We start from the raw sequence: 24,646 nt of genomic DNA on the forward strand, positions 1-24,646 counted from the left end.
TTTATATTTTCTTTTCCCAGGCCAATTTACCTTATTTTTTAGCCCCACGCTTAGCATAAAGTCACTGCGATTTTTTTTTTTTTTCCGGGCAGATTTCCCACATTTTTCAGCCCCATGCTTGGTATAAATTCAGAATTTTGGGGGGGGGGGGGGGGCGGGCGGATTCACCACATTTTTCAGCCCTGCGTTTACCATAAATTCACCACAATTTATTTTAAATTTTTCTTTCTCCAGGCAGATTCACCACAGTTTTCAGGCTTACACTCAGTATAAATTTACAATTTATTTTAATTTTTTTTCCCCCGGCAGATTCACTGCAGTTTTCAGCCTCACGCTCGGTATAAATTTACAATTTATTTTAATTTTTTTTTTTCCTGGGCAGATTCGCCGCATTTTTCAGCCCCACGCTCGCCGGAAATTCCCCATAATTTTTATTTTATATATTTTTTTTTCCCCCAGGCCGGTCCCACCGCCCCCCGCGCTCGGCGTTTTTAATATTTCCGTTGCCGAAGGAAAAATCCGGGCGGCCGTTTCGGCGGGGGCGGATCTTCGCCTTCCAGCTGAAAAAGATCTCGCCCCGTCCGCAGAATTTGCTCCTCCAATTTTTTATGGCGTTTCATATCCGATAAAACCTTATCCAGGCGCGCTTCCCGCTTCTGCCCGCGCGTCGGCGGCCCTGCCGGGATTTGGGGAATTTATTTTTTTTCCCGGTTTACGCGCGGGGTTAACGGATAGCGGGGCGCGGGGGGAACGGAAACGAAATAAATGGCAATAAATTGGATTTTGGAGGGAAATTGGGAAAAAAAAAGGCGGAAAGGGGGCTTACCCGGCGCCCGGCGGCGGTCGATGAGCGAGCTCCGCGGCGTGACCGGCTCGTCGTCGAAGTCGAATTCCGTCGGGACGGGCGGCCTGCGAGGCGGAAAACGGCGTCACAAGGACGGGGCGGGCAAAAATTCGGGGAAAAATGAATTGGGGGGGAGAAAATTTGGGAAAAATAATTCGGGGGGAAGAAAATTTGGGAAAAATAATTCGGGGGGAAGAAAAAATTTGGGAAAAATAATTTGGGGGGAAGAAAACAAAATTTGGGAAAAAATAATTTGGGCAGAAGAAAAAAAGATTTGAAAAGAAAAAATTTTCAGGGGAAGGAAAAAATTTGGAAAAAATAATTTTGGGGGAAGAAAGCAATTTGGGAAAATAATTTGGGGAAGAAAAAAATTTCGGGGGTAAGAAAAAATTCTGGAAAATAATTTGGGGGGAAGAAAAAATTTTGGGAAAAATAATTTGGGGGGAAGAAAAAATTTGGGGAAAAAACTTTGGGGGAAGAAAAAAATTTTGGGGAAATTTGAGGAAAAAGTTTTTGGGGAAAAAAACAAATTTGGGAAAAAATTTCATTTGGGAAGAAACAAATTAAAGATTGGGGGAAGAAAAAAATTTGAGAAAAATTATAATTTGGGGGAAGAAAAAAGGGAAAAATAATTTTGGGGTGAAGAAAAAATTTGCAAAAGAAAAATAATTTGTGGGTAAGAAAACTGGGAAAAAATGGGGGGGGAAGAAAAAATTTGGGAAAGAAAATTTTGGGGGGAGAAAAAATTTGGAAAAAATAATTTTGGGGGAAGAAAAAAATTGGGGAAAAATAATGATTTGGAGGAAGAAAAGAAGTTGGGAAAAAATGCTAATTTTGGGCAGGAAGAAAATAAATTTGGGGAAAAATGCTAATTTTGGGTGGGAAGAAAATAAATTTTGGAGAACAAATGCTAATTTTGGCAGGAAGAAAATAAATTTTTGGGGGAAAATGCTAATTTTGGGTGGGAAGAAAATAAATTTGGGAAAAATGCTAATTTTGGGTGGGAAGAAAATAAATTTGGGGAAAAATGCTAATTTTGGGCAGGAAGAAAATAAATTTGGGGAAAAAATGCTAATTTTGGGCAGGAAGAAAATAAATTTTTTGGGGGAAAATGCTAATTTTGGGTGGGAAGAAAATAAATTTTGGGGAAAATGCTAATTTTGGGCAGGAAGAAAATAAATTTTGGGGAAAAAATGCTAATTTTGGGTGGGAAGAAAATAAATTTGGGGAAAAAATGCTAATTTTGGGCAGGAAGAAAATCAATTTGGGGGAAAAATGCTAATTTTGGGTGGGAAGAAAACAAATTTTGGGGGAAAAAATGCTAATTTTGGGCGGGAAGAAGATAAATTTGGGGGAAATCTTTGGGGGCCGCACTTCTCCTCCTCCTCCTGGGCGCGGCGGGCGGGCCGGGGCGGGCGCGGCTCCTCCTCGCGGGCGGGCTCGGGCGTGGGCGCGCGGCGGGGCCGGGGGCGGTGCCGCAGGGCGACGCTGCCGCTGCGGGCGATCAGCTCGTAGAGGCGCCGGATGTCGGCGGGAGGCGGCAGCCAGCCGCGGGCGGCTTCCTCCTCTTCGTCGCTGCAGGCCACGCCCCACGCCTCCTCCTCTTCCTCCTCCTCCTCCTCCTCCTCCTCTTCCTCGGCCGCGGCCGCCGCCGGTTCGGCCGCCCGGGTTTCGGCGGCGCCGGCCGGCGGCTGCGGGGCGTCCGCCACGGCCAGCGACTGCAGCCCCGACGTCACCTCCGCGGCTTCCTCGGCGCTCGCCGCCATGGCCGCCGGCTCGCGGGGGCCTGGGGATGGCAACGGAGAGCCCCCTCCCCCCCCCCCCCCCCAAGAAAAAGCCGTGAGTGGCCCCAAAACCAGGCTGGGGCGGCGGCCTTGGCCAGCTCTGAGGTGGCCCCGGTGCTCCTGGGGCCACCGTGTTGAGCCCTGAGGTGGCCCCGGTGCCCCTGGGGCCACCGTGTTGAGGCCTGAGGTGGTCCCAGTGCTCCTAGGGCCACCGTGTTGAGCCCTGAGGTGGCCCTGGTGCTCCTAAGGCCACCATGTTGAGCCCTGAGGTGGCCCTGTTACCCATAGGGCCACCATGTTGAGGCCTGAGGTGGCCCCGGTGCCCCTGGGGCCACCATGTTGAGGCCTGAGGTGGTCCCAGTGCTCCTAGGGCCACCATGTTGAGGCCTGAGGTGGCCCCGGTGCCCATAGGGCCACCGTGTTGAGGCCTGAGGTGGTCCCAGTGCTCCTAGGGCCACCGTGTTGAGCCCTGAGGTGGTCCCAGTGCCCATAGGGCCACCGTGTTGAGCCCTGAGGTGGTCCCGGTGCTCCTAAGGCCGCCACGTTGAGCCTTGAGATGGTCACAGTGCCCATAGGGCCACCATGTTGAGCCCTGAAGTGGTCCCAGTGCCCCTGGGGCTGCCACTTTGAGCCCTGAGGTGGCCCTGTTACCCATAGGGCCACCATGTTTAGCCCTGAGGTGGTCCTGTGACCACCCTGTTGAGGCCTGAGGTAACCTCACACCCCTGAGGCCGCCATTTTGAGGCCTGAGGTGGTCCCAGTGCCCCTGGGGCCGCCATGTTGAGCTCTGAGGTGGTCCTGTTAGCCATAGGGCAACCATTTTGAGGCCTGAGGTGGTCCCAGTGCCCCTGGGGCCACCATGTTGAGCTCTGAGGTGGCCCAGTTGGCCATAGGGCCGCCATGTTGAGCCCTGAGGTAACCTCACACCCCTGAGGCCGCCATTTTGAGGCCTGAGGTGGTCCCAGTGCCCCTGGGGCTGCCATGTTGAGGCCTGAGGTGGCCCAGTTGGCCACAGGGCCGCCATGTTGAGGCCTGAGGTGACCTCACACCCCTGAGGCCGCCATGTTGAGGCCTGAAGCGCCCGCAGCCCCCTCACCACCCCCCCCACCCCCGCAGCCGCCATGTTGAGCCCTGCCGCGACCCCCGCCACCCCCTCACGCCCCCCCCCAGCACTCACCGGGCCCAGGCCGCCTCCGCAGCGGCGGGAGAGAGGGGACGGGACCCCCTCCCCTCAGCCACCGGACGCCATTTTATTCCAGCTCCCGCCTTTTCTCTTTTTTCGCTACTGCGCATGCGCGGGGGCGGCCGGGGCAACGGCGCGGGGGGGGGGGAGAGAGAGGCGCGCATGCGCAGAGCGATCGCACGCGCCGCTTCCGGGTTGGGCGCGCACTGCGCATGCGCCACTTCCTGGTTGGCCGCGCACTGCGCATGCGCCCCCTCCGATTCGGCGCGTGCGCAGGAGGCCGGGTTAGAAACGGGGCCGTTTCTGGTCGCTTTTTTTTTCCCGTTTTTTCTCTTCTTTTGCTCCCAAATCAAAGCGAATGGGCCCAAAATTTGGGGGGGGGGGGGGTGGCAAGTGGAAGGGGGGGGTCTTCACCTTGATGGGCGTGGCCTAGTGTTGATGGGCGGGGCAAAATGAGCCCCCCCCCCCCCCGTTAAAGGGGCAAGGCGGGGTGTGGTGCGCCTCAAAGGGGATATCTGCGCCCCGCCCCCCTTAAAAACGGCAAATAAATTAGCGTATAATAAGTGAATTAATTAGCAAAGCCCGTAAGGAAGCGGGGGAGGGGGTTGCCTGCAGGCAGGGGGGGTGTTGGGGGGGGGAGGGGCAGCCCTCCCCCTCCCCCTCCCCAAAGGTTGGGGTCCTGCCCCTCCCCCATCCCCTGTGGGGCGCTGGGGGGGGGGGCGTCAGATGGAGCCCTCGTACTCCCTGGTGGCCTGTGGGGGGAAAAGGCGGGGGGAGGACCCCCAGAAAGGCTCAGAGCCCCCCAAAACACCCCCCCTGCCCCTCCTTGGGGGAGGGGTGGCCGCCGGGGGGGGAGGGGCTCACCCCGGTTTCGTAGAGGGGGGTGGGGACGTCACCCTCTGCCACGCTGGGGCTGGAGCTGGGGGAGCTGAGGCGAAGCCGAACGGGGCCTTGCCCTGGAACCTGGGGCGGAGACACGGAGAGGGGGGGCGCGAGCCAGAACCTCCCCCACCCCCCCCAGAAAAACCCCCAAAAATCCGGCGCGGTCCCTTTAAAAGGCGCCATTGTCTAAGGGCTGTTGGGCTCACCCGGTTGCCGCTTTAAGAAGCGGTGAGACACCCCTCCTGGTGTTGCCCCTTTAAGAACTGGTGGACGCACTCTGTCGCCCCTTTAAGAAGCGGTGTTGCCCCTTTAAGACGCTGTGGGGTCCCCCCATTGCCGCTTTAAGAAGCGGTGAGCCCGATGGTGTTGCCGCTTTAAGAAGCGGTGAGCCCGATGGTGTTGCCGCTTTAAGAGTCTGTGAGCCCACCCTGTTGCCGCTTTAAGAAGCGGTGTTGCCCCTTTAAGACCCTGTGGGTCCCCCCCGCGTTGCCGCTTTAAGGCGCGTCGGGCTCTCCAACCCCCGTGGCCCCGCCCACCAGCAGCCGTGGCCCCGCCCACAGCCCCCCGTGGCCCCGCCCCAACCCTGAGGCCCCGCCCATGGCCCCCAACCCCATAGCCACGCCCCAACTCCATAGCCACGCCCCCAACCCCCATGGCCCCGCCTCCCAATCGCCGTGCCCCCGCCCCCAGCCCCCCAAGGACCCGCCCATGAGCCCCCAAACCCCATGGCCCCGCCCCCAAACCCCCAAGGCCCCGCCCATGGGCCCCCAACCCCCATGGCTCCGCCCCCAACCCCCACGGCCCCGCCCTGAACCCCATGGCCCCGCCCCCAAGCCCCATAGCTCCGCCCCCACCCCCCGGCCCCGCCCATGGGCCCCAACCCCCCATGGCCCCGCCCCCAGACACCCATAGCCCCGCCCCCAAACCGCAAGACCACGCCCCCAACGCACCCATGGCCCCGCCCCCAGCCCCATGGCCCCGCCCAAGGCCCCGCCCCCTCACTTGCAGCCGTGGCTCATCCAGGTACGTGGGCGTGGCCACTGGGGGGCGGGAGGAAGGTCAGCGGGGCGGGGGGGGTGGTGATGACGATGGTGATGGTGGAGAGGAAGATGGCGATGGTGATGATGATGACGACGACGACGATGATGATGGAGATGACGATGATAATGACGATGATGATGACGATGATGGTGAAGGTGACGATGATGATAATGACGATGATGATGGAGACGATGACAATGATGATGATGACGACGATGATGATGATGATGACTATGATGGTGGACATGATGACGATGATGATGATGACGATGATGATGATGATGATGATGGAGAGAAATGCGACCCGTGAGGGGGAGGAGGCTGATGGCAATGATGAAGAACATGAAGGTGGCCCAGGATGATGATGATGATGATGATGATGATGATGATGATGATGATGATGATGATGATGGTGATGGTGAACATCAACGTGGGCCACGATGATGATGATGGTGATGAAGAACGTGAAGGTGGCCCACAATGATGACGATGGCGATGAAGAACGTCGACACGGCCCACGATGATGATGATGACGATGGTGATGAAGAACGTCAACACAGCCCACGATGATGACGATGGTGACAAAGAACGTCAACATGGCCCACGATGATGATGACGATGGTGATGAAGAACGTCAACACAGCCCACGATGATGACGATGGTGACAAAGAACGTCAACATGGCCCACGATGATGATGACGATGGTGATGAAGAACGTCAACACAGCCCACGATGATGGTGATGGCGATGAAGAACGTCAGCACGGCCCACGATGATGACGATGGTGACAAAGAACGTCAGCACGGCCCACGATGATGATGACGATGGTGATGAAGAACGTCAACACAGCCCACGATGATGGTGATGGCGATGAAGAACGTCAGCACGGCCCACGATGATGATGGCGATGAAGAACGTGAAGGTGGCCCACGACGATGATGATGGTGGTGATGATGATGATGGAGAGCGTCACTGTGGCCCACAACGATGATGAAGAACGTGAAGGTGGCCCATCGTGATGATGACGATGATGGCGATGATGAACGTCAATGTTGACCATGACGATGAAGAACATCAAGTTGAGCCACGATGACGATGACGATGGAGAACATCACCATGGCACACGACGCTGATGATGAAGACCACAGAGGTGACCCACGATGGTGATGATGATGATGACAACGACGATGAAGATGATGATGATGATGAAGAACATGACGTTGAGCCACAACGATGATGACGATGATGGAGAACATCACCAGGGCCCACGATGACGCTGGAGAACACCAAAACTTGGTGGTGGGATCTCAAGAGCTTCAAAATTCCACCCCGGGCCCCCAAAACTTGGTGGTGGGACCTCCAGAGCCCCATAACTCCATCCTGGGACCCCAAAACTCCACCCCGGGACCCCAAAATTCCACCCTGGGACCCCAAAACTTGGTGGTGGGATCTCAAGAACTTCAAAACTCCACCCCAGGACCCCAAAATTCCACCCTGGGACCCCAAAACTCCACTCTGGGACCCCAAAACTCCATCCTGGGACCCCAAAACTTGGCCGTGGGACCTCTAGAGCCCTGTAACTCCACCCTGGGACCCCAAAATTCCACCCTGGGCCCCTAAAACATGGTGGTGGGATCTCAAGAACTTCAAAATTCCACCATAGCACCCTGAAACTCCACCCTGGGACCCCAAAACTTGGTGGTGGGATCTCAAGAGCCCCAAAACTCCATCCTAGGACCCCAAAATTCCACCCTGGGACCCCAAAACTCCACCCTCGGCCCTCAAAACATGGTGGTGGGATCTCAAGAACTTCAAAATTCCACCATAGCACCCCAAAACTCCACCCTGGGACCCCAAAACTTGGTGGTGGGACCTCCAGAGCCCCAAAACTCCATCCTGGGACCCCAAAATTCCACCCTGGGACCCCAAAACTTGGTGGTGGGATCTCAAGAACTTCAAAATTCCACCATAGCTCCCCAAAACTCCATCCTGGGACCCCAAAACATGGTGGTGGGACGTCCAGAGCCCCATAACTCCATCTTGGGACCCCAAAATTCCACCCTGGGACCCCAAAACTCCACCCTCGGCCCTCAAAACATGGTGGTGGGATCTCAAGAACTTCAAAATTCCACCATAGCACCCTGAAACTCCACCCTGGGACCCCAAAACTTGGTGGTGGGACCTCCAGAGCCCCATAACTCCACCCTGGGACCCCAAAACTTGGCCGTGGGACCTCCAGAGCCCCATAACTCCACCCTGGGACCCCAACACTTGGTGGTGGGATCTCAAGAGCCCCAAAACTCCACCCTGGGACCCCAAAACTTGGTGGTGGGACCTCAAGAGCCCCAAAACTCCATCCTGGGACCCCAAAACTCCATCCTGGGACCCCAAAACTTGGTGGTGGGATCTCAAGAACTTCAAAACTCCACCCCAGGACCCCAAAAACTTGGTGATGGGTTCTCCAGAACTCCATAACTCCATCCTGGGACCCCAAAATTCCACCCTGGGCCCCCAAAACTTGGTGGTGGGACCTCCAGAGCCCCAAAACTCCACCCTGGGACCCCAAAACTTGGTGGTGGGACCTCCAGAGCCCCTTAACTCCAGCCTGGGACCCCAAAACTTGGCCGTGGGACCTCCAGAGCCCCATAACTCCACCCTGGGACCCCAAAACTTGGTGGTGGGATCTCAAGAACTTCAAAACTCCACCCCAGGACCCCAAAAACTTGGTGATGGGTTCTCCAGAACTCCATAACTCCATCCTGGGACCCCAAAATTCCACCCTGGGACCCCAAAACTTGGTCCTGGGACCTCCAGAGCCCCAAAACTCCATCCTGGGACCCCAAAACTTGGTCCTGGGACCTCCAGAGCCCCAAAACTCCACCCTGGGACCCCAAAATTCCACCCCGTGACCCCAAAACTTGGTGATGGGATCTCAAGAAGTTCAAAATTCCACCATAGCTCCCCAAAACTCCACCCCGGGACCCCAAAACCCAACCCTGCTGCTGGCTCCGCCCACCGAGCGCCAACCCCGCCCACCGCCCCTCTAACCCTGCCCACAGCTCGCCGGCCCCGCCCCCTTCCCGCCGCCCCGCCCCTTCCCGCGCCCCGCGGCCGCTTTTCGCCCCGCCCCCTTCTCCATGGCCCCGCCCACCGCCCCTACAAGCCCCGCCCCGTCTCCCTGGCCCCGCCCCTTTGCGCGTAGCCCCTCCCCTTCCCCCCTATTTAAAACACCCGGGTTGGGTTTGGCCCCGCCCACACCCTCGGCGTTGCCAAGGCGACGGGGGCCGGGTTTTGGCGCCCAGCGGTTGCTAGGGAGACGGGGGGGGGGGGGAGGGCGCCGTCCAATAGGAAGCCCCCATCCTGCCCCGGCAACAGCGGCGCCGTCCAATCACCGCCCGCTCCGCCCGCACGGCCCCGCCCCCTCTCCCCCCACACCAGCTCCACCTCCTCCTTCCCTCCCCCCGCCCTCAGCGCTCCAACCAATCGCCGGCCTCCCCCCCTCACCGGCTTGCGCGCTGATTGGCTGCGCCCACCCCCCGCCCTCCCCCTCCCGCCCAATCCCCGCCCCCTTCCTGGCGCGCCCTCACCGCCTCCCGGCTTCCGCCGCCGCTTCCGCGCATGCGCCCGCCCCGCCCTTCCCCGCCCTCCGCGCATGCGCCGCCCCGCCCCCTGCCGGCGGCCGCTTCCGGTTCGCCCCGCCGGCGCCATCTTAGCTCCGGGGCGGCCCTGAGGGGAGCGGCGGGGGCCGGGGGCCCGCAGCCGCCCCGCGGTTTCTTCCCCGGGGGAAATGGCGCCGCGCTAAGGGCCCGGGGGGGCCCCTGGAGCCTCCCCGGGGGTCTCCGCCGCCCCCCACCGCTCTCCCCGGGGGTCCCCGAGCCCCGCCGCGGCGAGGCCCAGCGGGGGCCCCCCATGGCCGCCGCCCGCCGCCTCACGCAGCCCTAAAGCCCGGGGGGCCCCCGGTTCCCCCCCGCCATTTTGGGGGCCAGTCCCCCCGGGGGGGGTGGTTTTTTTTTTTTTTGGTTTTTTGGGGGTTTTGTTTTATTTTGGGCAGCCCCGGCCCCAGGAGGGAGTTGGGGGGAGGCCGGAGCCCCCCCCCCGGAGCTGGAGCCGCCGGGGGGGGGACGAGGGGGGCTGGGCCCCCCCCCACCGCCCGCCGCTACCGGAGCTGGGGCCGCCGGGAGCCGGTGAGAGCGGGGCGGGGAGCGGGGCGCTTGGGGGGCAGAGCCTGGGCCACTTGTGGGGCAGAGCTTGGGCCCCGAGGCCTTTCTGGCACTTGGGGGGCAGAGCCTGGAGCCTGGGGTCACTTGTGGGGCAGAGCCGGGGCCCTGGGTCACTTGTGGGGCAGAGCTTGGAGCCCTGGGTGCCCGGGGCCACTTGTGGGGCAGAGCCTGGAGCCCGGGGCCTTTCTGGTACTTGTGGGGCAGAGCCTGGAGCCCTGGGTCACTTGTGGGGCAGAGCCTGGAGCCCTGGGTCACTTGTGGGGCAGAGCCGGGGCCCTGGGTCACTTGGGGGGCAGAGCTTGGAGCCGTGGGTCGCTTGTGGGGTGGGGCCTGGGGCGGTTGGGGGGCAGAGCTTGGGCCCCGAGGCCTTTCTGGCACTTGGGGGGCAGAGCCTGGAGCCCGGGGTCACTTGTGGGGCAGAGCTTGGAGCCCTGGGTGCCCGGGGCCACTTGTGGGGCAGAGCCTGGAGCCCGGGGCCTTTCTGGTACTTGTGGGGCAGAGCCTGGAGCCCGGGGTCACTTGTGGGGCAGAGCCGGGGCCCTGGGTCACTTGGGGGGCAGAGCTTGGAGCCGTGGGTCGCTTGTGGGGTGGGGCCTGGGGCGGTTGGGGGGCAGAGCTTGGGCCCCGAGGCCTTTCTGGCACTTGGGGGGCAGAGCCTGGAGCCTGGGGTCACTTGTGGGGCAGAGCTTGGAGCCCTGGGTGCCCGGGGCCAGTTGTGGGGCAGAGCCTGGGCCCTGGGTCACTTGGGGGGCAGAGCCTGGAGGCTGGGGCCACCTGTGGGGCAGAGCCTGGGCCTGAGGCCTTTCTGGTACTTGTGGGGCAGAGTTTGGAGCCCTGGGTGCCCAGGGTCAGTTGTGGGGCAGAGCATGGACCCCTGGGTCACCTGGGGGGCAGAGCCTGGGCCCCGAGTCCGTTCTGGCACTTATGGGGCAGAGCTTGGAGCCCTGGGTCACTTGTGGGGCAGAGGTTGGACCCTGAGTTGTTTCTGGTACTTGTGGGGCAGAGCATGGAGCCATGGGTCACTTGTGGGGCAGAGCTTGGAGCCCTGCAGCACCTGGGGGGCAGAACTTGGAGCCATGGGTCAGTTGTGGGGCAGAGCTGAGAGTCCTGAGTCACTTGGGGGGCAGAGCCTGGGCCCCGAGGCCTTTCTGGCACTTATGGGGCAGAGCTTGGAGTCCTGGGTTGCTTTGGTCACTTGTGGGGCAGGACCTGGGCCCCAAGTGTTTTCTGGCATTTGTGGGGCAGAGCTTGGCCCCCTGGGTCACTTGTGGGGCAGGATCTGGGTCACTTGTGGGGCAGAGCTTGGAGTCCTGCATCCCCTGTGGGGCAGTGGGACCTGTGGGGCAGAGCCTGGACCCCAGTGTCACTTGTAGGGCAGAGTCTGGGTCACTTGTGGGGCAGAGCACGGTCATCTGGGCTCTCTGGGTCACTTGTGGGGCAGAGTGTGGGCTTCTGATTTGTGTGTGGGGCAGTGAGACTTGTGGGGCAGAGTCTGGGTCACTTGTGGGGCAGAGTGTGGACTTCTGGGTCACTTGTGGGGCAGAGCCTGGACGTCTGGGTCATGTGTGGGGCAGTGGGACTTGTGGGGCAGAGCCTGGGTCACTTGTGGGGCAGAGCACGGTCATCTGGGTCACTTGGGTCACTTGTGGGGCAGAGCCTGGATTTCTGGCTTATGTGTGGGGCAGAGCCTGGGTCACTTGGGGGGCAGAGCCTGGACGTCTGGGTCATGTGTGGGGCAGTGGGACTTGTGGGGCAGAGCCTGGGTCACTTGTGGGGCAGGGCACGGTCGTCTGGGTCACTTGTGGGGCAGAGCCTGGACGTCTGGGTCATGTGTGGGGCAGTGGGACTTGTGGGGCAGAGCATGGTCATCTGGGTCACTTGGGTCACTTGTGGGGCAGAGCTTGGATTTCTGGCTTATGTGTGGGGCAGTGGGACTTGTGGGGCAGAGCCTGGGTCACTTGGGGGGCAGAGCACGGTTGTCTGGGTCCCCTGGGTCCCTTGTGGGGCAGAGCCTGGACTCGCCCCCACCTCAGCCCCACGGAATCTATGGGTCGCTGCCCCACAGCCGCCGCCATGCCCTCCAACGCCCGCGCCGGCAGCTTGAAGGATCCCGAAGTGGCCGAGCTTTTTTTCAAAGAAGATCCCGAAAAACTTTTCGGCGACCTGCGGGAGATCGGCCACGGCAGCTTCGGCGCCGTCTACTTCGTGAGTGCCCCCCAAGTGCCCCGCGCCTGCCCCACAAGTCCTCCTGCCCCACACATCCCTCGGCCGTTTGTCCTTTTGCAGGCGCGGGACATGCGGACTAACGAGGTGGTGGCCATCAAGAAGATGTCGTACAGCGGGAAGCAGTCGAACGAGGTGAGGCCCCACGCCTCCGCCCCACGCCTCCGCCCCACGTCTCTGCCCCACATCGCCGCCCCACGCTTTTTCTCTGCCCCACAGAAGTGGCAGGACATCATCAAGGAGGTGAAGTTCCTGCAGAAGCTGCGCCACCCCAACACCATCGAGTACAAGGGGTGCTACCTGCGGGAGCACACGGCCTGGGTGAGCCCGCCCCACAGGTGTGGGGCAGGGAGGGGGCGGGGCCCACAGGTGTGGGGCGGGGAGGGGGCGGGACCCATAGGTGTGGGGCGGGGGGGGCGTTGGGGCCCATAGGTGGGGTTTGGGATGTTTTAGGATGCGTATGTGTGGGGCAGGGAGGGGTCGGGAGCCATAGGTGTGGGGCAGGAGGTTGTTGGGACCCATATGTGTGGGGCAGGGGGTGCGTTGAAGCCCATAGGTGGGGTTTGGGGCGTTTTAGGACCCATAGGTGTGGGGCAGGGAGGGGGGCGGGACCCATAGGTGTGGGGCAGGGAGGGGGGCGGGACCCATAGGTGTGGGGCAGGGAGGGGTCGGGGCTCCTAGGTGTGGGGCAGGGAGTTGTTGGGACCCACAGGTGTGGGGCAGGGAGGAGGCGGGGCCCATAGCTGTGGGGCAGGGGGGGTGCTGGGGCCCGTAGGTGGGGTTTGGGGCGCTTTAGGATGTGTAGGTGTGGGGCAGGGAGGGGTCGGGACCCACAGGTGTGGGGCAGGGAGGGGTCAGGGCCCCTAGGTGTGGGGCAGGGGGTTGTTGGGACCCATAGGTGTGGGGCAGAGGGGGGCGTTGGGGCCCATAGGTGGGGTTTGGGGCGTTTTAGGATGTGCGTGTGTGGGGCAGGGAGGGGGCGGGACCCACAGGTGTGGGGCAGGGAGTGGCCGGGGCCCATAGGTGTGAGGCAGGGGGTTGTTGGGACCCATAGGTGTGGGGCAGGGAGGGGGCAGGACCCACAGGTGTGGGGCAGAGGGGGCGTTGGGGCCCATAGGTGGGGTTTGGGGCGCTTTAGGATGCGTATGTGTGGGGCAGGGGGTTGTCGCGACCCTTAGCTGTGAGGCAGGAGGTTGTTGGGACCCATAGGTGTGGGGCAGGAGGTTGTTGGGACCCATAGGTGTGGGGCAGAGGGGGCATTGAGGCCTGTAGGTGGGGTTTGGGGCGCTTTAGGATGCGTATGTGTGGGGCAGGGAGGGGTCGGGGCCCCTAGGTGTGGGGCAGAGGGGGCGTTGGGGCCCATAGATTGGGTTTTGGGCCCCTGGGTGTGGGGCAGGGGGGAGTTCAGGCCTGTAGATGGGGTCTGGGGCCCATAGATGTGGGGCAGGGAAGGGGCAGGACCCATAGGTGGGGGGTCAGGGAGGGGTCAGACCCATAGGTGTGGGGCGGGGGGGGCTTGGGGCCCCTAGATGGGGTTTGGGGGCGCTTTGGGATGCGTAGGTGTGGGGCAGAGGGGACATTGGGACCCATAGATGGGGATTTGGGCCCTTGGGTGTGGGGCAGGGAGGGGGCAGGACCCATAGGTGTGGGGCAGGGGGGAGTTGGGACCCATAGATGGGGATTTGGGTCCCTGGGTGTGGGGCAGGGAGGGGTTGGGACCCATAGATGTGGGGCAGGGGGGACATTGGGACCCATAGATGGGAATTTGGGTCCATAGGTGTGGGGCAGGGAGGGGGCAGGACCCATAGGTAGGGATCAGGGAGGGGTCAGGACCCATAGATGTGGGGCAGGGGGGTGTCAGGCCCCATAGATGGGGTTAGGGGGCACTTTGGGACCCATAGATACGGGGTTTGGGGCCCTTAGGTGTGGGGTAGGGGGGGTGTTGGGCCCCATAGATGTAGGGCAGGGTGCAGTTGGGGGGCACGGGACCCACAGCCGGGCTCTGGGGGCGGTTCTGGGGTGGGGGGAAACCCACAGCGGGGCTGCGCTGTGGGGCAGGGGGCCGCCCCACGGCAGGACTTGGGGGGCAGATGTGGGGCAGGCGCTGACCCTCCTCTCCCCAGCTGGCCATGGAGTACTGCCTGGGCTCGGCCTCCGACCTGCTGGAGGGTGAGTCCCGGCGCCGTGGGGCACGCCATGGGGCGGCGCCGTGGGGCAGCGCCGTGGGGCGCCCCATGGCTCAGCCCCTCTGCCCCCCCCCCCCCAGTGCACAAGAAGCCGCTGCAGGAGGTGGAGATCGCCGCCATCACCCACGGCGCGCTGCAGGGCCTGGCCTACCTCCACGCGCACAACATGATCCACAGGTGCCTGCCCCACAGCTGCCCCACAGCTGCCCCACGGCCGCCCCACAGCGCGCCCCAGGCTCTCTTTACCCCTCGGGGGCCCCACGGCGCGCCGGGACGGCACACTGCCCCGTCGTCTGCTTCAAAATCAGGCTGCCCCATAGCGTGCCCCAGGTCTTGTCTGCCCCACGGCGTGCCCCATAGCATGCTCTGAGCTCTGGCTGCCCCATAGCTGCCCCATAGCGCACCCCGGGCTCTCTTTACCCCTCGGGTGCCTCATGGTGTGCCGGGACATCACGCTGCCCCATCATCTGGTTCGGGATTGGGCTGCCCCATAGCGTACCCCTGGTCTTGTCTGCCCCACGGCATGCCCCATAGCATACTCTGACCTCTGGCTGCCCCATAGCTGCCCCACGGTTGCCCCATAGCACGCCCCAGGCTCTCTTTACCCCTTGGGTGCCCCATGGCACGCTGGGACATCACGCTGCCCCATTGCCTGCTTTGGGATCGGGCTGCCCCATAGCGTACCCCAAGCTTTGGCTGCCCCACGGCGTGCCCCATAGCGTACCCCAGGTCTTGTCTGCCCCACGGCTGCCCCATAGCGTGCCCCAAGCTCAGTTTGTTTCTCGTGTGCTCCCCAGTGCACCAGGCGGTCCCGCTGCCCCACATCTGCCCCACATCCCATCCCATCATCCCACGTTCATCTGTGTCCCCTTTCCCTGCCCCACTGATCTCCCGCCCCACTGATCCCCCCTTCCCCACAGATCCCTCCACCCCACTGATCTTCTGCCCCACTGATTCCCCCTTTCCTGCCTCACAGATCCCCCCTGCCCCACTGATCCTTTGCGCCAGAGATCCCCCCTCCTTTCTGCCCCACTGATTCTCTGCCCCACAGATCCCCCTACCCCACTGATCCTTTGTCCCAGAGATCTCCCCTCTTTTGTGCCCCAGTGATTCTCTGCCCCACTGATTCTGTGCCCCACTGATTACCCTACCGATCCCTTCTCCCTGCTGCCCCACAGATCTCCCTTCCTGCCCCACTGATCTCTCCTGCCCTAGGGATCCTTTGTGCCCCACTCATTTCCTGCCCCACTGATTCTCTGCCCCACTGATGTCTCCTACCTTACCAATCCTTTTCTCCGTCTTGCCCCACTGATCCCCCCTCTGCCCCACTGATCCCCCCCGCCACGCAGATCCCCCCTCTGCCCCACTCATCTCTCCTGCCGCCATACTTTTCTGCCCCACTGATACTGTGCCCCACTGATCTACCCTACTAATCCTACCTTTCTCCTGCCCCACTGATCCTCCTCCTGCCCCATTGTTCTCTCCTGCCCCACTGATCCCCACAGGTCCCCCCCTCTGCCCCACAGATCCCCCTCTTGCCCCATTGTTCTCTCCTGCCCCACTGATCCCCACAGGTCCCCCCTCTGCCCCACAGATCCCCCTCCTGCCCCATTGTTCTCTCCTGCCCCACAGATCCTCCTCCTGCCCCATTGTTTCCTCCTGCCCCATTGTTTCCTCCTGCCCCGCTGATCCCCCCTCTGCCCCACTGATCCCCCCGCCACGCAGATCCCCCCTCTGCCCCACTGATCTGTCCTGCTCCACTGTCCTGCCCCACTGATTTTCTGCCCCATTGATTTCTCCTACTCTACCAGTTCTCCCCTTCCTCCTGCCCCACTGATCCCCGCTCTGCCCCACTCATCTCTGCTGCCCTACTTTCCTGCCCCACTGATACTCTGCCCCACTGATCTACCCTACCAGTCTTGGCTTTCTCCTGCCCCACAGATCCCCCTCCTGCCCCATTGTTCTCTCCTGCCCCGCTGATCCCCACAGCTCCCCCCTCTGCCCCACTGATTCCCCCTTCTGCCCACTGATCTCCCCTGCCCCACAGCTCCCCCCTCTGCCCCACTGATCCCCCCCTCTGCCCCACAGAGACGTGAAAGCCGGCAACATCCTGCTGACGGAGCCGGGGCAGGTGAAGTTGGGGGATTTCGGCTCGGCCTCCATCGTCGCCCCCGCCAACTCCTTCGTGGGGACGCCCTATTGGTAAGGGGCGGGGGAGCGCGCTTGTGGGGCTCAGCCCCACGGCGGGGCCCGAGGCCCCTCCCCACGTCCCCCTCCGCCCCCCAGGATGGCGCCGGAGGTGATCCTGGCCATGGACGAGGGGCAGTACGACGGCAAAGCCGACGTTTGGTCCTTGGGCATCACCTGCATCGAGTTGGGTGAGGAAGCGGCCCGGGGCGGACTTGGGGGGCTCGCCCCACATCTCTGCCCCCTAAGCGTGCGTGCCTGCCCCATAGCGGAGAGGAAACCGCCGCTCTTCAACATGAACGCGATGAGTGCCTTATACCACATAGCGCAGAACGAGTCGCCGGTTCTCCAAGCCAGCCATTGGTGAGACGACGCGCCCCCCCCCAAAAAAATATGTGGGTCCGCCCCGAACGTGTGGGTCGCGGCTTTTAGACCCCCTACCGCCCGCCGATTCCGCTTGCAGGTCGGAATACTTCCGTAATTTCGTCGATTCTTGCCTCCAGAAGATCCCCCCGGATCGGCCCACCTCCGACGTTCTCCTCAAGGTAGAATTTTGGGGCGGCCGCCGCAAGCCCCACGGCCGGCTCGGACCCCAACTTTGGGGGCAGCCCCCCCCCCCCCAAATTTCCCCCTATTTTTCTTTTTCTTTTGTCCCCCTCCGCCGCCAGCACCGGTTCCTGCTGCGGGAGCGGCCCCAGAGGGTGGTCTTGGACCTGATCCAGAGGACCAAGGACGCCGTCCGGGAGCTCGACAACCTCCAGTATCGCAAAATGAAAAAAATTCTCTTCCAAGAAGCCCCCAACGGGCCCGGGCCCGATCCTGGCGAGGAGGAGGAGGTGAGGAAGGCTCCGGAGGGGCTTCTCCACGGTTGGGGGACGTCCCTGGGGTCCTCGTTGTCCCCTTTGGGGTCTTGGCCACCACCGTGGGACATTTTTGTGGTCCCTTGGCGCTTCCTGGGGTCCTGGCCACCACCGTGGGACGTTCTCATGAACTTTGTTGGCTTTGGGGTCTTCTCCACGGCTGTGGGACGTCCCTGGGGTCTTTGTTGTCTCATTTGGGGTCTTGGCCACCATCGTGGTAGGTCCAGGTGGTCCTGTCACCTCCTGGGGTCTTGGCCACCACCATGGGTCATCCCTGGGGTCCTCGTTGTCCCCTTTGGGGTCTCAGTCACCCTCATGGGACGTTCTCATGAAGTTCTCGTTCCCTTTGGGGTCTTCTCCACGGCTGTGGGACGTCCCTGGGGTCTTTGTTGTCTCATTTGGGGTCTTGGCCACCATCGTGGTAGGTCCAGGTGGTCCGCTGGCACCTCCTGGGGTCTTGGCCACCACCATGGGACGTCCCTGGGGTCCTCGTTGTCCCCTTTGGGGTCTTGGCCACCACCGTGGGACATTTTTGTGGTCCCCTGGCACTTCCTGGGGTCTCAGTCACCCTCGTGGGACGTTCTCATGAACTTTGTTGACTTTGGGGGCTTCTCCACGGCTGGGGGACGTCCTTGTGGTCCTTGTTGTCCCCTTTGGGCTCTTGGCCACCACCATGATGCATCTTTGTGGTCCCCGGTACCTCCTGGGGTCTTGGGCACCACCGTGGGACGTTCTCATGAACCTTTTGTTGACTTTGGGGTCTTGTCTGTGGCTGTGGGACATCCCTGGGGTCCTCGTTGTCCCCTTTGGGGTCTTGGCCACCACCATGGGTCATCCCTGGGGTCCTCCTTGTCCTCTTTGGGGTCTCAGTCACCCTCATGGGACATTCTCATGAAGTCCTCATTCCCTTTGGGGTCTTCTCCACAGCTGGGGGACGTCCCTGGGGTCTTTGTTGTCTCATTTGGGGTCTTGGCCACCATCGTGGTAGGTCCAGGTGGTCCGCTGGCACCTCCTGGGGTCTTGGCCACCACCATGGGACGTCCCTGGGGTCTTTGTTGTCCCCTTTGGGGTCTTGACCACCATCGTGGTAGGTCCAGGTGGTCCGCTGGCACCTCCTGGGGTCTTGGCCACCACCGTGGGACATCCCTGGGGTCCTCATTGTCCCCTTTGGGGTCTCAGTCACCCTCATGGGACGTTCTCATGAACTTTGTTGGCTTTGGGGTCTTCTCCACAGCTGGGGGACGTCCCTGGGGTCTTTGTTGTCTCATTTGGGGTCTTGGCCACCATCGTGGTAGGTCCAGGTGGTCCGCTGGCACCTCCTGGGGTCTTGGCCACCACCATGGGACGTCCCTGGGGTCCTCGTTGTCATCTTTGGGGTCTTGGCCACCACCGTGTCATATTCTTGGGTGTCCTTGTTGTCTCTTTTGGGGTCTTGTCCCACCCAATGGCACGCGGTCACAACTCTGCTGTCTCGTTTGGGGTCCTCGTTGCCCCCCATGGTCCCTCCCCACCTCCTTGCCCCCTCTGGGGCCCCCTTGACCCCCGTGTCCCCTCCCTGGGGTCCCCACTGTTCCCTTGGGGTCTTTGTTGACCCCCATGGGACATCTCCCAGGTCCTGGTTGACCCCCATGGGACATCTCCCAGGTCCTCGTTGACCCCCATGGTCCCTCCCAATGTTCTTGCCCTATTTTGGGGTCCCCTTGACCCCCGTGTCACCTCTCTGGTGTCTCCTTTGTCCCCTCGGGGTCCTCATTGACGCCCACGGGACATCTCCGAGGTCCTCGTTGACCCCCATGGTCCCTCCCCACATCCTTGGCCACCTTGGGGTCCCCTTGTCCCCTCTGAAGTCCTGGTTGACCCCCATGGGACATCTCCAAGGTCCTCGTTGACCCCCATGGTCCCTCCCAATGTTCTTGCCCCATTTTGGGGTCCCTTTGACCCCCGGTGTCACCTCCCTGGGCTCTCCTCTGTCTCCTTGGGGTCCTTGTTGAACCCCATGGGACATCTCCAAGGTCCTCGTTGACCCCCATGGTTCCTCCCCACCTCCTTGCCCCCTCTGGGGCCCCCTTGACCCCCGTGTCACCTCCCTGGGGTCCCCACTGTCCCCTTGGGGTCTTTGTTGACCCCCATGGGACATCTCCAAGGTCCTCATTGACCCCCATGGTCCCTCCCAATGTTCTTGCCCACTCTGGGGCCCCCTTGACCCCCGTGTCACCTCCCTGGGGTCCCCACTGTCCCCTTGGGGTCTTTGTTGACCCCCATGGGACATCTCCAAGGTTCTCATTGACCCCCATGGTCTCTCCCAAAGTTCTTGCCCCATTTTGGGGTCCCCTTGACCCCCGTGTCACCTCTCTGGTGTCTCCTTTGTCCCCTCAGGGTCCTCATTGACGCTCATGGGACATCTCCGAGGTCCTCGTTGACCCCCATGGTCCCTCCCCACATCGTTGCCCACCCTGGGGTCCCCTTGTCCCCTCCGAAGTCCTGGTTGACCCCCATGGGACATCTCCCAGGTCCTCGTTGACCCCCATGGTCCCTCCCAATGTTCTTGCCCCATTTTGGGGTCCCTTTGACCCCCGGTGTCACCTCCCTGGGGTCCCCACTGTCCCCTTGGGGTCCTTGTTGAACCCCATGGGACATCTCCAAGGTCCTCATTGACCCCCATGGTCCCTCCCAATGTTCTTGCCCACTCTGGGGCCCCCTTGACCCCCGTGTCCCCTCCCTGGGGTCCCCACTGTCTCCTTGGGGTCTTTGTTGACCCCCATGGGACTTTTCCAAGGTTCTCATTGACCCCCATGGTCTCTCCCAAAGTTCTTGCCCCATTTTGGGGTCCCCTTGACCCCCGTGTCACCTCTCTGGTGTCTCTTTTGTCCCCTCGGGGTCCTCATTGACCCCCACGGGACATCTCCGAGGTCCTCGTTGACCCCCATGGTCCCTCCCCACATCGTTGCCCACCCTGGGGTCCCCTTGTCCCCTCTGAAGTCCTGGTTGACCCCCATGGGACATCTCCCAGGTCCTCGTTGACCCCCATGGTCCCTCCCAATGTTCTTGCCCCATTTTGGGGTCCCTTTGACCCCCGATGTCACCTCCCTGGGGTCTCCTCTGTCTTCTTGGGGTCCTTGTTGAACCCCATGGGACATCTCCAAGGTCCTCGTTGACCCCCATGGTTCCTCCCCACCTCCTTGCCCCCTCTGGGGCCCCCTTGACCCCCGTGTCCCCTCCCTGGGGTCCCCACTGTCTCCTTGGGGTCTTTGTTGACCCCCATGGGACTTTTCCAAGGTTCTCATTGACCCCCATGGTCTCTCCCAAAGTTCTTGCCCCATTTTGGGGTCCCCTTGACCCCCGTGTCACCTCTCTGGTGTCTCTTTTGTCCCCTCGGGGTCCTCATTGACCCCCACGGGACATCTCCGAGGTCCTCGTTGACCCCCATGGTCCCTCCCCACATCGTTGCCCACCCTGGGGTCCCCTTGTCCCCTCTGAAGTCCTGGTTGACCCCCATGGGACATCTCCAAGGTCCTCGTTGACCCCCATGGTCCCTCCCAATGTTCTTGCCCCATTTTGGGGTCCCTTTGACCCCCGGTGTCACCTCCCTGGGGTCCCCTTGTCCCCTTGGGGTCCTTGTTGAACCCCATGGGACATCTCCAAGGTCCTCATTGACCCCCATGGTCCCTCCCAATGTTCTTGCCCACTCTGGGGCCCCCTTGACCCCCGTGTCCCCTCCCTGGGGTCCCCACTGTCTCCTTGGGGTCTTTGTTGACCCCCATGGGACTTTTCCAAGGTTCTCATTGACCCCCATGGTCTCTCCCAAAGTTCTTGCCCCATTTTGGGGTCCCCTTGACCCCCGTGTCACCTCTCTGGTGTCTCCTTTGTCCCCTCAGGGTCCTCATTGACCCCCACGGGACATCTCCGAGGTCCTCGTTGACCCCCATGGTCCCTCCCCACGTCCTTGCCCACTCTGGGGTCCCCTTGTCCCCTCCGAAGTCCTGGTTGACCCCCATGGGACATCTCCAAGGTCCTCATTGACCCCCACGGTCCCTCCCAATGTTCTTGCCCCATTTTCGGGTCTGCTTGACCCCCGTGTCACCTCCCTGGTGTCCCGTTTGTCCCCTCGGGGTCTTCATTGACCCCCATGGTCCCTCCCAATGTTCTTGCCCCATTTTGGGGTCCCTTTGACCCCCGTGTCACCTCCCTGGGGTCCCCTCTGTCTCCTTGGGGTCTTTGTTGACCCCCACGGGACATCTCCAAGGTCCTTGTTGCCCCCTTGCCCACCCTGGGGTCCCCTTGTCCCCCCCGTGTCCCCTCCCTGAGGTCCCCACCCCACCGTTGTCCCCCTTCTCCTTTCCCCCAGGAACCGGAGCCCTTCCTGCAGCGGGCGGGGACGGTGGGCAGCATGGAGAGCAGCCATTCGCTGCCCAGCATGTCCATCAGCGCCTCCAGCCAGAGCAGCAGCGTCAACAGCTTGGCCGACGCCTCCGAGGAGGAAGAGGAGGAGGAAGAGGAAGACGAGGAGGAGGACGAAGGGCCCGAGTTGGCCATGATGCAGGAGGGGGAGCACACCGTCACCTCCAACAGCTCCGTCATCCACCGCTTGCCCGTGAGTTGAGGGGGCCCACCAGGGTGGGGAGGTGGCCATGGGGGGCCCACCAGGGTGGGGAGGTGGCCATGGGGGGCCCACCAGGGTGGGGAGGTGGCCATGGGGGGCCCACCGCTGTGGGGAGGTCATGGTGGGTTCCACCGAGTCCTGAGGCGCGGGGTCAGCGCCGTGGAGGTGGCTCGAGGTGGGCCCGCCGGTGTAGGGAGGTCCTGATGGGTTCCACCACCCTAGGGAGGTCTTGAGGTTTGGGGCCAGCACCGTGGGGAGGTCTTGAGGTGCTGCTCCACCATCGTAGATGGGTTCTGAGGGGTTCCACCACCATGAGAAGGTTCTACGGTGCAGGGACACCACCGTAGGGAGGACCTGATGGGTTCCACCAGCACAGGAAGGTCCTAAGCTGTGGTTCTACCATCATAGGGAGGTCCTGATGGGTTCCACCACCCTAGGGAGGTCTTGAGGTTTGGGGCCAGCACCGTAGGGAGGTCCTGAGCTGCAGCTCCACCATCGTAGATGGGTTCTGAGGGGTTCCACCATCATGAGAAGGTCCTAAGGTGCAGGGACGCCACCGTAGGGAGGTCCTGATGGGTTCCACCAGCACAGGAAGGTCCTGAGATGTGGTTCCACCATCGTAGAGGGGTTCTGATGGGTTCTACCACCATGAGAAGATCCTAAGCTGTGGTTCTGCCATCGTAGGGAAGTCCTGATGGGTTCCACCACCCTAGGGAGGTCTTGAGGTTTGGGGTCAGCACCATAGGGAGGTCTTGAGGTGCTGCTCCACCGTCATAGAGGGGTTCTGATGGGGTTCTGATGGGTTGTAGCACTGTGAGGAGGTCCTAAGGTGCGGGGACACCACCGTAGGGCGGTCCTGATGGGTTCCACCACCACTGGAAGGTGCTGAGATGTGGTTCTACCATCATAGAGGGGTTCTGATGGGTTCTGCCACCATGAGAAGGTCTTAAGCTGTGGGGACACCGTCATAGTGAGGCCCTGATGGGTTCCACCACCCTAGGGAGGTCTTGAGGTTTGGGGCCAGCACCGTTGGGAGGTCCTGAGGTGCAGCTCCACCATCATAGATGGGTTCCACCACCATGAGAAGGCCCTAAGGTGCAGGGATGCCACCGTAGGAAGGTCCTGATGGGTTCCGCCAGCGTAGGGAGACCATGAGGTGTGGTTCCGCCACTGTAGGAAGGTTCCGAGATGGGCCCACCACCACCATGGGCTGACCCCATTCAGACCAACCACCATGGGGAGGTTCTGAGCTGGGGCCACCACCATGGGGTGACCCCATCGAGACCCAGCACTGTCACGGGGTGACCCCATTGATGCCTAACATCATGGGTTGAGCCTCTTGAGGCCCACCACCATGGGGTGACCCCATTGAGACCCACCACGACCATGGGGAGGTTCTGAGGTGGGCCCACCATTGTCATAGGTTGACCCCGCTGAGGCCCACCACCGTGGGGTGACCCCGTTGTACCCACCAAGACCATGGGGAGGTTCTGAGCTGGGGCCACGGTCGTGGGTTGACCCCGTTGAGGGCCACCACCGTCATGGGTTGACCCCGTTGAGGCCCACCACCACCATGGGGAGGTTCTGATGTGGGGCCACCATCGTGGTTCAACCCCGTTGAGGGCCACCACCGTCATGGGTTGACCCCGTTGAGGGCCACCACCACCATGGGGAGGTTCTGAGGTGGGGCCACCGTCATGGGTTGACCCCGTTGAGGCCCACCACCGTCATGGGTTGACCCCGTTGAGGCCCACCACCATCATGGGTTGACCCCGTTGAGGCCCACCACCGTCATGGGGAGGTTCTGAGGTGGGGCCACCATCGTGGGTTGACCGCGTTGAGGGCCACCACCATCATAGGGTTGACCCCGTTGAGGCCCACCACCGTCATGGGTTGACCCCGTTGAGGCCCACCACCGTCATGGTTGACCCCGTTGAGGCCCACCAAGACCATGGGGAGGTTCTGAGGTGGGGCCACCACTGTCATGGGTTGACCCCATTGATGCCCACCATCATGGGTTGACCCCGTTGAGGGCCACCGCCGTCATGGGGAGGTTCTGAGGTGGGGCCACCATCGTGGGTTGACCGCGTTGAGAGCCGCCACCATCATAGGGTTGACCCCGTTGAGGGCCACCACCATCATAGGATTGACCCCGTTGAGGGCCACCACCATCATAGGGTTGACCCCGTTGAGGGCCACCACCATGGGTTGACCCCGTTGAGGCCCACCACCGTCATGGGTTGACCCCGTTGAGACCCACCAAGACCATGGGGAGGTTCTGAGGTGGGCCACCACTGTCATGGGTTGACCCCATTGATGCCCACCATCATGGGTTGACCCCGTTGAGGGCCACCGCCGTCATGGGGAGGTTCTGAGGTGGGGCCACCATCGTGGGTTGACCGCGTTGAGAGCCGCCACCATCATAGGGTTGACCCCGTTGAGGGCCACCACCATCATAGGGTTGACCCCGTTGAGGGCCACCACCATCATAGGGTTGACCCCGTTGAGGGCCACCACCGTCATGGGTTGACCCCGTTGAGACCCACCAAGACCATGGGGAGGTTCTGAGGTGGGGCCACCACTGTCATGGGTTGACCCCATTGATGCCCACCATCATGGGTTGACCCCGTTGAGGG

The 24,646-nt window shown here is 61.8% G+C and overlaps 3 protein-coding genes across 3 annotated transcripts in view; 2 read left to right on the forward strand and 1 right to left on the reverse strand.

Moving 5' to 3' along the window:
- Positions 1–59, forward strand: part of PRODH2 (proline dehydrogenase 2) — a 4,645-nt gene extending 4,586 nt beyond the window's left edge. The window contains 1 exon segment of the mRNA XM_075724697.1: positions 21–59. Coding sequence (XP_075580812.1) covers positions 21–59 — 39 coding nt within the window.
- Positions 60–479: 420 nt separating this feature from the next.
- On the reverse strand, positions 480–2,610 carry LOC142595855 (PAXIP1-associated glutamate-rich protein 1-like). The gene is made up of 3 exons (XM_075724698.1): positions 2,219–2,610; positions 827–909; positions 480–676 (listed from the first exon to the last, which is right to left on the reverse strand). Exons 1-3 carry the CDS (start codon positions 2,608–2,610, stop codon positions 492–494), a joined length of 660 nt encoding a protein of 219 aa, XP_075580813.1. The 3' UTR covers positions 480–491.
- Positions 2,611–12,027: 9,417 nt separating this feature from the next.
- On the forward strand, positions 12,028–23,315 carry LOC142595856 (serine/threonine-protein kinase TAO2-like). Its single transcript, XM_075724699.1, has 12 exons — positions 12,028–12,159; positions 12,241–12,312; positions 12,397–12,498; positions 14,301–14,346; positions 14,444–14,540; positions 16,452–16,565; positions 16,650–16,741; positions 16,820–16,913; positions 17,014–17,095; positions 17,219–17,386; positions 21,756–22,001; positions 23,187–23,315. Exons 1-12 carry the CDS (start codon positions 12,028–12,030, stop codon positions 23,313–23,315), a joined length of 1,374 nt encoding a protein of 457 aa, XP_075580814.1.
- Positions 23,316–24,646: the final 1,331 nt, after the last annotated feature.

The sequence above is a fragment of the Pelecanus crispus genome, chromosome 23 (genome assembly GCF_030463565.1).
Source record: "Pelecanus crispus isolate bPelCri1 chromosome 23, bPelCri1.pri, whole genome shotgun sequence".
In the NCBI taxonomy this organism is placed as follows: Eukaryota; Metazoa; Chordata; class Aves; order Pelecaniformes; family Pelecanidae; genus Pelecanus; species Pelecanus crispus.